Consider the following 12,097-nt stretch of genomic DNA (forward strand, 5'->3'; position numbering starts at 1 on the left):
AATGAAATCCAAACATTTTCTTCGGTCAGTTGTCCCACCCTGCCTCTTGCTTGAAAAGTTATATGAGGTCCGTGCTTCCTGTTCTCTTTAAGAGTCACCAGGTTATATATCAGATAGCATGATGCATGATGCCTGGGACACTGTGCTTAAGAAATATTTGTTGAATGCAAGAAAAATGTGATAAAACCTAAAAAAATATATTATGTTTGGTCTTGGAGCATAAGTAATGTGTAAACAACATAGCTCTGGGTACAGAATTATCCTACAAATTCTGAAAAGATGGTAAAGAAAGTGCTAAAATCCATCTGGATGGAAAATATTTTAAAGATATAGTAGAAGGTCCTGGGAATATCATTTTTCAAGGACAGCCGTTGGAACTGGAGATGATGAGCTTGGAAAAAGATAGAAGATGAAGGCAACTTAAGTGTATCCAGTTATGTGCCCATGATCGATTTGGAAACTTTACAGTTACTGTCTCTTTTTGTTCTCACAACAAGCCTGTGTATAGTTATCATTCCCATTACATGTAGAGAAAACTGAGATTAATTAACTTCCCAAAGGACACATAATTAGTTAATTGCAGAGTCAGGATCTGAATTCAGACTGGGCTGGATTCCAATGCCTGGTCTCTTTCCAAATATACTACAGTTTCCAACGCGCGCGCACACACACGTAAGCAGCCACATCATGATCTTGAAGCACCACTCCTTCTGTCTCTGGGCTGCCATTATTTTCTCATCTACAAACACCAATAAAGGTCAATGTTTGTTCAAATTATCAGCATATGTTTATCCCATCCACTTCTAAATGTTTGGCATTGACCCCATTGGTTATACTATCAGCCAGCTGGCCAGTCCTCAACTCAAACCTATTTTTTTAATCAGGCATTTTCCTAAGTTCCAATGAGCAGAATGTGACATACAGAGATGTTAGTTTTTATTTTAGAAATGCTATGCCTAGACCCATGCAAGATGAAAAAGGTTTATGAATGTATACGGATTGATTGAGCACACTTTAAGATCATGGTTTCCTGAGCAATGAGAATTTTCAGTGTAATTTAGAACCACTCAATGCAGGATCATGATTAGCTATTGGAAGTTTAGTGCTATTGTATTCAAAAAAGAATAGATATCTACTGAGAAAGACAGTTCTGGAAAAGAAGCTCTCAACTCTGATAACTACTGAATGGACAGAAATACTGTCTTTACAAATTCCTTCGTGGCTTTCTCTTCCTTATTTTAATAGTCAATGCATAATCATCTGGACAATGAACTTTTTAAAGTATAAAGACATCATCTCTATTTTTAATTTTTAAAAATTTCTACCTTCCCAATCTTTCTTTTCCAATTTTTCTTTCTCCCAATCTTATCATTCAGCACCATCCAATTCATTCATTTATGTAGCTTTGCTTAAAAATCAATAGATTCTGAACATAATGTAGCACTACTTTGTAATGATGTGTGTGTGTGTGCATGCACGTCAGTGTGTTGTGAGAAGTGTTAATTGATGGGGAGGAGGGAGATGGGGTGTATAGAAGCAGAGTTAAATTTGTGGAAACTTTTAAAGTAGAAAACATTTTTTCAAACAATTGTGTTTTTTACTAGTCTCCTATAAAACAATACAAAGTAATCCAGCCACAGCTCTTAGCTTCTCATATTCCAGAAACTTCTAACAGCTTGAATAGCTTTCCAATTAAGCTATGACACACAATTCCTGACCTTAAAAGATTTAATAGCTTTACCATATTTGATTTTTTTTTTTTTTTTTTGAGACAGAGTTTTGCTCTCGTTACCCAATCTGGGTGCAATGGCGTGGTCTCGGCTCACCGCAACCTCCGCCTCCTGGGTTCAGGCAATTCTCCTGCCTCAGCCTCCTGAATAGCTGGGATTACAGGCACACGCCACCATGCCCAGCTATCATATTTGATTTTAAACACAGTCAGAGTGATGCTTTTGGAGGCATGGTCTGCAACTTCTGATAAAGCCGATCCTAACAACAGGTCACTTACTCCTGAACTTGGTCCTACTTTTTGACTCTTTGACCAACTTTCAGTACCACCAATGACTTCCTTAACTGAGGCTTAACTGGGACCTACCATGTGTAAATAATTCTTCTTTTTCATCCTCATGATGCCACTTCTGAAAGCAAAGCTTAAGGCTGGCATACGTAGCAAGTCTTTCTGAAGGAAACACATTGAATATAGGGTTTTTTTAAAAGATGGATTAATGGGAGTACAGCTGGGTACTACTTGGCTCTCTCAGTGAGTAAACTAATGGAAATGATCATTGCAAAAATTATAACATAATATTTAGATAGCCAGAACTAGAATCAAATCACAGGAAAGAGAAAATAAATAAGTGGAAAACTGAGAGACCATTTCAAGAGAAAAAAAAACAACAACAACTCAACGGTATAGAACTTGTATCTTTCATCCTTTCACTCAACAAAGATGTATTGACTATACTTATATATTATGTTGTCTCAAATACTAAATACCAGGGCAAAGAAAAAAAAAAGGAAATCAGTCCAACCTGACCCTTTATCCTTTGCATATCATTAACTCATTATGTTTGTCAAATATGAGGAGCTCATGAAACATTTGTTGCATTAAATTAAGTTACTGTTAATTAGAGTATAAAAGGGAAAAGAATAAAGCAAAACAGTCTATTTAAAAAAATACTTATAACCTGAGAATCAAAACAAAACATAACAAAAATAAATCAGTGGCAACATAAAAAATAAAAACATCAGAAATAACGGAAGTGTTACTTTCCTCTCAGCTGTAATCTGATTGGAAACAATTTAGAGAAGGGTATTTCAGAGCTGTTGAGTTTGGGCTAATTGTGGGGCATCCATGTACAGATGCTCTTAAAAATTCAAAAAAGAAAGAACTATATTCACTCAAAATAGTCAAATAGAGACAGGTTTGCCATCATTTTAGAGTTTAGAAGCAGGTTTTGACTCAGGTTTTGTGCAGAGTAACTTCGACCTTAGTTCAAAGCCCAGTTTAGATACTGCAGAGACTAAATGGGCAAAAAAACTTTAGAGTCTTCATTCTTTTAATAAGGTGATGGTTTCCCCATTGTAGCTGCTTCAGTGACTGTGACCAACTCAGACAGCGGCACCAGGAGGCTCCCAAGGAATCAGGCCTGTTGCTGCTACCTTGTTACGCTTATGGGGTTTATGATGGTATCCTCCCAGCAAGCCTCTTACAAGCAGGAAGTTAATAACTCCAAATCAAATATTTCCTACAATCTTACATAGAGTTGCTTTAAAAACCTGGAAAGAAATCCAGAGCCCTCTTGTTAATCCCTGGACAGGACTAACCTTCATCCTCTTCTGGATGTTCTGCTCTGGCCCCATCACCAGTCACTAATGCAGCGCAGGGAGAGGTGTTGTGTTTATCTCTGCCACGTTTGGTGAATTTGCAATAACTGCTTTTACTATCTGCAAAGCCTGACAGAAATTTTGACACCTAATATGTGCTCAATTAAATTGTAGTGATGAAACAAATGAACAATAACCCCTGCCATTGTAAAGTTGAGGAATCTGAAATACAGGAAAGTAAAAAGGAGAGCACATTACCAGTGCAGGCAGAAGGCTCAGGACTCCTGGATCCCAAACCAATGGTCTTTTGCATGTAACTGCTCATAAATATAAGGAGCTTATTTAAAAAACTGTATGGATTATCCTTCAGTCCAAAGTAAATGTCTTCTTGAGCACAGGGTCTACATATTTGATTTTATTGTGTCTTCTCACAGCAAGGAGCACAACCATGAGTACTTAGTAGATGCTCAAAAAGCACGTTCGGCATTAATTTGGAAACGAATGTCAGGATAGAAAAGGCTTGATCTTCCTTTCATGACTGATTTTAGAAAACTGCATTGTTTGGTCTACTCATTCTGAAGTAATTTATTATTTAGGATTTCATCGTGAAGAAGGGGGCCATGTCAGATTCAAGAATAATATTATAGTATTTTTTTAATTTGCTAAGTGAAATTATAGGTAACAAGGGGAAAAATAATTGAAGCAAAAGGCATCAGTTGTCACATCTAAGCACTGTTGTAGGCACTCCACAAGATGCGTGCTTTATATCTTTTAAATAAAGTAGGCCATTAAGTGTGCAATGCTAAGAGGAATTTTATCTCACCTATAAGTACAAGTGAATCTTTTAAGCTCCAAATCCCCACATACAGACAATTTACGGTGGTAATCAAGACGATGCACACAATTTAACCACAGTACCATCTGTAATTCTATTGGTATTTTAATAATAATGGATAAAAATACATGTTGGCAACAAAAAGTTACTGGAGGTGGAATCATTTTAACGAGTCAATGATAATTTCTCAAAAGTTGTGTAAATACCATATTTATTTAGATTCTCTGTTGTGCCTTTACCTTGTAATTAATATGAGAGAAGATCTTCAGTATTTAACTGTATACATTTATTGAAGGGCATATTATCTTCACTTCTTTGAATTGGAAATATCAAATAAAATGCTTGTCCATGCAATTATTAACAAGGAAATAAATGTTTCTTTAATTTTTCCCTTCTTATCTTTTTTCTTTTTCCCATTTTCTGTTTGTCTGACTTTCCCCTGAGTGGATAGGGTTTAGCTAGGGAGAGTATTGCAGATGGAAAGAAGAAAGGCAAAAAAAAAAAAAAGAGAAATTCAAATTATCATGAAAGTCACAAACTACTCCTTATCAATGTTTTACTGTTGTCCAGGAAATAAAATAATGTATTTCATGTTGCAGAAAAGAGGTCATCGATTATAATGGTTGTTATAAATACTACTACTACTAATGGTTACCCGCCTTCTGCAAAGGCAGAGAACTGGCCTGGTGGTCATCTACAAACAGTAAGGAAACCTGAATTTTGCTCCTGGCTGGTCAAATAATTAACTGAATAGTCTTAGGCAGCCCTGTCATCTCCCTAAGCTCCCCTCATACCCTCATATAATTTCAGAGGTTCCTCCTGGTTCAGAAATCCTCTTAGTCTATGAATGCAAAGCTAAGTCATATGCAAACAGGACTGGGAGTATTTAAACAGCTACTGGATGGAAAGAGCTAAGGTGTTTTTGGTTATACCCACAGAAGTAGATTTTCACTTAGGGGATCAGGGGAGCCAGTAGTGGCCTTTGCGTTATAAAGAAAAAAATACAGATGACAGCTAAGTTATTTGTTGAAGAAAAATGGAGAATCAGAAACTATATATGAATGGGGGTTGCATTTTAAAAATAGCCTTTTATTGTATCAAGTTTTCCTATAACCCTTTTAGAGAAAAGACTCACGAAAGGCTTTTAAAAATCTCATTTTGAGAATATTCTACTAGATAAATGCATCTGTGAAATTTGGTTTATTCTTGGAAACTGATTCCTGGGAAATCAATAAAATCTGCCACAAGTTGTGTGTCCCATTGGAAGTGGGCATGAGAGAAGTCTTTCAGTCTCAATTTTTTTTTCTTAAATTTCAAACACCTTTCTTCATATACCAGTTTCTTCACCCCTTCTTCTTTTCTACATTAAACATTGATGAATATTCGGATATACTTTTGGGGAACAGAGTGATGGATTTAGCATTGTGAGGATGCACCATTAGAAGTCTGAGATGCATGTAGAGACTGAAATAGAAGGATACCATAGCTTTGCTTATTGAAGGCTGCAGGAGCATTGGGGCACACATTTTTTTCCCTTGCTCCCCAGCCATGTGTTTGGGGTAATACTGACCCAGTCTCTGCAAGGCTGCAGACCCACAGAGAGAGAATGGTTGTGTTTCGTCATCTTTATGCACGCACGTGTCCTCATCCTTTTTATGCCCCATCCACTTCACATTCTCCTGTTCATCTGGTCAGTTGTAAACCTTCAGTTTGGAAGAGCTATCTATGACACCAATTCCTGGGCAAGTTTTGTGGCAGAGAAAAAAGACCCCAGAAATAAAATCATTAAAATAATTGCTCTCAATGTCAGCAGATACTACTATGCAATTCATATACTGCTTGTCATCCTCATTCTGGGCATTATACTTAAAAGGGGACATTTTCCCATCTATTCTTATTCCATCTTTAGAATGACTCTATGACTGAATGTGGTGAAAATGACTCTTTATTTTGCAGACAGTGAAAATAAAGTTTATTGTACCTGAATGTATTATCTGGAGTCAGCCAATCAAGAGAAGAAACAAACCTAGGAATAGGGAATCTCCCAGATCTAACACTCAGTATACTTTCCGCTATTGCTGCCTATCCCGAATCACAAAACAAAACAGACAAGTTTTATGGTTCTCATTTATGCTAGATCATTCTTCCTCCGCTTTAAGAATCTGATACATACTTAAAATAATACAGACATTTGAATTTAGAATGGTTCTATCATCAAACACTTAATCCATTTGTGCCTGAGGTTGCAATTTTTTGAATTTTTGCAATCAGACCTTGGAGATGACCTTGAGCAGTATAGATAACTCTTGCATGCTTAGTGTTCCAATAATGGAACACTGGGCATAAATGGGCTTTGATTCCCATTTACTAGGATAATTTCACAGGGACTTGCTCTGTATCAATGTATGCAAGGTTGCCAAATTGGTTCATGTGACACAGAGGTGACAGAGGGAAAGATTTATCTGCTCTGGGAGATGAGGGTGTGGGCTTTTTTCCTTTTAGATTTGAGATTTTCCTATTCTTATTACTTTTAGGGGCACGAAATCCTAAGTTAAGATACGTTTCCCAAAAGCCACTGTTCAAATGTATAAGGTATATGAGGAAAGAAGCATTGAAAAATATTCCTTGGATCTTTCCATTAGCATAGATTGTTTTTTATAGATTTACTAATTTCCGAAATGTAGCCACTGTTCCTAGAAACCGAGACACAAGGTAGACATCTTTCAAAGGAGAAAACGAAGAGTGGGGAATGGCATTATTGCCACAGGCTAATGGGCTCTGGAAACTTTAGTTCTCCTGGAGGTCAGCACCTTGTAATGGAGAGGACTGTACAGGTCTGGAAGAACCAAAAATCCACTTTTCTGAGAGTCTGTACTGATCGATTCTAATTTTGCTAGCTTGGTGTGATCATAGTGAAAGTCTCCTAAATTTCCTTATCAGTTTATTTATTTGTTTACATATCTATATTCTCAATGGCCTCTGCGCTCCTTGAGGTCTAGATTCCATTTTACCCAAACCTATCCTGATTGCCTCTTTGAGAATATGCACAAAACGAGACTGTATAATATTGTTTGGACAGAGTCTTTTTTTTCTTTTTTAAGACAGAGTCTTTCTCTGTCACACAGACTGGAGTGCAGTGACACAGTCTCAGCTCACTGCAACCTCTGCCTGTAGATTCAAGCAATTCTCCTGCCCAGCCTCCCAAGTAACTGGGAGTACAGGTGCCCACCACCACACCCGGCTAATATTTGTATTTTTAGTAAAGATGGGGTTTCACTATGTTGGCCAGGCATGTCTCAAACTGCTGACCTTGTGATCCACCTGCCTCGGCCTCCCAAAGTGCTGGGATTGCAGGCGTGAGCCACCATTTGTGGTCTGTTGGACTGAAATAATTTGAAATGATTAGGTTACTTCTACTATTCCATGATCATTTTAACAATTTACATTTTTACATGAAGATTACTAAAAAAAAAGAAAAAAAGAAAAAGAAGAGAATAAATTCCAGAGTTGTTTCTTAAGCAATGTATGATTGAATTAACTTGAAACCTTGAAACATATACAGAAGTACAGTCAATTCTGCTACAACACAATATATGCATTTGTAAAAATGGATTGCTAATTGTACAATAAAAACTTTATAAGAAAAGATTTAGGGGAGAGTTAGGGTTAGGAGTATAATACTAAAAAATTTCATCAGTCACACATAAAAGACTATAAAAATCTAATAAAACTAGGAGCAGAGTTGTATACATGCTAAGTGTCTAATAAATACATAAGTACTATATAGAATAGCTATAATACTTTACCTTAAAAAGAGCTACCATTTGCCATGCAAATGAGTGTCAGAAAGGCTGTGAATTCTTGTTAAGTGGTGGAGAGAGTGTTACCTGAAATAAGAGGATGGTTATACCTACACATCTGGATGGGTGAGGCTTAGCATGCACCTGTGAATGTAGACACCATGTTGATGCTATATATGTGTGTGTTTGTGTGTGTGTGCTTTGTATGTTCCTATGCGGCTCGCTTTTTTTCTGCATTTGTCTGATGTTTCTTGATGACAAAACAGGCATATGCACATGCAAGATCTGCCTTATGTTGTTTAAAATTTAATAAGTGATTATTATATATTGTCTTCTAATACATAAATAATGCAACAAATGTGTGTCTTTAAACAAATGCTTTGAGGTGCGTATGCACTTTCTGTCACCTGCATGTTCTTCCAGAGGTAGAATGGTACTGATCTATTCACCAAATGACCAATAACTGCCAAGACACCATATCTGTGATTTTTATGTTACTCTTCTTCAGTGAGGATCTGGCTCTGTTTTGCATTTGTCAAATACCTCAAAATATTTTTCAACATTTGTGTTTGAGAAAAACTCAAAATACACTTTGCCAGTTGATTTTTTAACACACTTAATGAAGAATAATCCTTATGTTTCTAATTAATTTTTTTGCAATTAGCTGAAATACTGCTCTGTAAGAATTTGTTAAATAAACAAGCATAATTCTCTGTAAGTGCACTTTAAAAACAAAGAATTCAAACCAATTTTTTTCTGAGAGACTTTACTACCATGAAGTTTACCTTCAAAGAAAAAGACACATTTTAAATTTGTTTTAAATGACATATGTCTAGATTTCATGAAGTCATGAAATTATAGGACATTTGTCCTATAAAATTAAATGTGTACAAGACAAAATATAGGAAAATAATGTTGGCAATATTACGTTGATTAATTGGTTGATTGATTGATCCATCCTGCCTTCCATTCTTTCCTTTTTTATTCCATTAGCTCACCATCCCATTCTTTCAACAAACCTTTATCAAAGGCTTGTTATGTATCAAATTCATTGCTAGGGCCCCATAAAGTGTGTGCCACCAAATGGAAAATATAATAGATAAGTAAATTATTAGAAAAAACTTAGATGATCAATTGTCTTAGACCATTTTGTGTTGCTATTACAGAATGCCTGAGACTGAGCAATTTATAAGGGACACAAATTTATTGGCTCACAGTTCTAAAGGCTAGGAAACTGAATATCGATGTTCTGGCATTATTGAGAGCTCTCTTGTTGCATCATCACATGGCAGAAGGCAAGAGAATGAGAGAGAGAACCCAATCCTGAAAGCTCTTTTGTTAAGGCAGCAAATCTAATCCAATGATTGTGGAACGCTCATGGGCTAATCATCTCTGAAACGCCTCACCTCTTAATATTGTTACCATGACATTAAATCTTATCATGAATTTTAGGAATGACAAAAATTTCAATCATGGCAACAATATAGTACGAGTGAAGAGCAGTTCCTCTCCATGAGATTGGATGGTCAGGACATCAGTGTCAACCTGGATGGGGTATATCTACCTGGTCAATACAAGCATCTTTGCTCATGGCCCCACCCTGTCCCACATTTAGACATCATGGAAAAAGCCTTAGAAAGAATACTTGCCATATTTAGGAAAAGTAGGAAGGATAGCTGTTGAAGTGAATATCAGATTCATGATATACAAGATCTATGACTACTAACTATTGCTTCAGGGAATAAATACAAGTTCTTAAAATAAGTAAATTGTTTTCTAAAGACTTTCACACAACTGGGAGTAAGACATTTTAAATTATCCTACTCCTCGAGACACAATTATTATGGGAGCCACTGAAGATGGGAGAGTAGTCAAACCATTTTTTCCCGTTTAGTCATCTCCCTTCTTATAGAATAATCTCAATAGCAATAATCTGAGACTTCGATCAAGTGGTTTACTGAAAAAATGCAGATAGTTGGGTTTTTGAGTCAGAGAAATTTGGGTGAGAATTCTGGCTGCACTATTTTCTAACATTGAGACCTTGGACAATCTACTTGACATCTTTGACCTTAATTTTCTCCATCTGTGAAAGAAAGCTGGACCTGTCTTTCAGGGCTGCTGTGAGGAGCAGATGCAATAACACATGGAAACAGGAAGTACCTGACCTTGTTCAGAGCAGGTGGTTAATAAATGATGGTAGTTAATTTCTCAACCTTTCTTCTCATGGAATATTTCTTACTAATAGAATCTGGTTTCTCTCCCTCTCTCCTCGTATCTTTTAGACAACTGTGATGACCCACTAGCATCCCTGCTCTCTCCAATGGCTTTTTCCAGTTCCTCAGACCTCACTGGCATTCACAGCCCAGCTCAACTCAACTGGAGAGTTGGTAAGTAGGATGACTGAAATCCTAAGGCCACGCACTAAATAACTACACGATAGGTAGATGGAAGAAAGTGAGTACTCACAAATACTGAAATCATGTCCAATAGCAGTCTTCAGGAAAAGGTTTAGGAGGACAGAGATGAAAATCTAATGTAAGCCTACCTCCACAGCATAATTACTCATTCAAAGTATGCTGACTGTGTTCACTCAAACCACAGTATCTTTTTTTGATAATGACAAGAGGCCTTTATAAAAATTACTTTATAAGAAGCATTTTCTATATTTAATATTTTATATACCTTGTTCAGAGCAAGATATTTCCATATCTAACATAAATAGATATCAAAACATATTTTATAATAAAATATTTATGTTTATGAAATTATTCTTTCAATAACAAATTTCACTTGAAAATTAATATGTCTGATTTTTAAAATACAAAAAAATTTAATTAAAAGTATGAAAATATAAATGAACTGTTATTCTACTAGCTAGAAATAACTGTGAATAAGTGTATAGTGTGTATCTTTAAAATCTGTGTTAAGTAGGAGCACACCCTTAACTAATCTCTCACATGAAATGCTGTTAACAAATATGGTGTTGGATATCTAGACAGATACGTTTTAATCAGATTTGGATGTTGACTTTTATAATGCATAGATACATAGGTAGATAAATACTGAAAAAGATTTGAATTATTTTAATTTATAAGAACTTTTTAGATATCTGATAATATTTTAATATCTACTAAATATTATAAACTTTCTAGATCAATAAAAATACATGTGCAGTTGAAAGAAATCTACTGATTTGTTAGAGTTTATATTATTTACTTTTGACTATATTTTCTATTGATACCTTAAGTAGGTTACATTAGTAAGTTTTTGCAACATTGAATCATCTTTGCATTCTGGAATAAGTCTAATTAGTTGTTGTGAGTTTTTTTTCACACCCTAAAAAATTTAATTTGTTAGCACTTTAATTTATAATTTTAATCTCCATTGTTAGTGAGATTGATCTATAGTTTTTGTTTGTATGTTTGTTGGTTGGTTGTATTGGACCTCATTTCACCAGTTTTCTATTAAATTGGGATTCGTAATTTAAAATTTAGCAAGTGCCACTATTTTGTTGAGAAAGCTACTTAAGAATAATATTCTGGGCTGGGCCCGGTGGCTCACGCCTGTAATCCCAGCACTTTGGGAGGCCGAGGCCAGTGGATCACGAGGTCAAGAGATCGAGACCATCCTGGTCAACATGGTGAAACTCCGTCTCTACTAAAAATACAAAAAAAAAAAAAAAAAAAAAAAAAATACTGGGCATGGTGGTGCGTGCCTGTAATCCCAGCTACTCAGGAGGCTGAGGCAGGAGAATTGCCTGAACCCAGGAGGCGGATGTTGCAGTGAGCCAAGATTGCGCCATTGCACTCCAGCCTGGGCAATAAGAGCGAAACTCCGTCTCAAAATAATAATAATAATAATAATAATAATAATAATAATCTAAAGCATAAAAATGAACAATCAAAGATTCAACGGAAAAATTTCAATTAAACTTTTGTACGAATGGCCTTTTCTGAATATTCTGTACCAAAAATGTGATTAAGCATTTTAGTTTTATTATGACATTTAGTCCTAATAAAGCTATTATGAGCATTATTTATCTTTCACCTTCAGGTCAGGTTCCTGAGGCTCAGAGAAGTTGCATCAGTTTCCCGAGACAGCAAAGTTAGAAAGGGGAAATGCTTGAATTCAAGCC

At 35.9% G+C, this 12,097-nt stretch overlaps 1 protein-coding gene across 1 annotated transcript in view; it reads left to right on the forward strand.

Annotated features, from left to right (window-relative positions):
- The window catches only part of CNTNAP5 (contactin associated protein family member 5), an 875,887-nt gene that overhangs the window by 174,302 nt on the left and 689,488 nt on the right, over positions 1-12,097 (forward strand). The window contains exon 2 of the mRNA XM_008999044.5: positions 10,245-10,349. Within this exon, the coding sequence (XP_008997292.1) occupies positions 10,245-10,349 (105 nt within the window). The remainder of the gene's footprint in view (positions 1-10,244; positions 10,350-12,097) is intronic.

The sequence above is a fragment of the Callithrix jacchus genome, chromosome 6 (genome assembly GCF_049354715.1).
Source record: "Callithrix jacchus isolate 240 chromosome 6, calJac240_pri, whole genome shotgun sequence".
Lineage (NCBI taxonomy): Eukaryota > Metazoa > Chordata > Mammalia > Primates > Cebidae > Callithrix > Callithrix jacchus.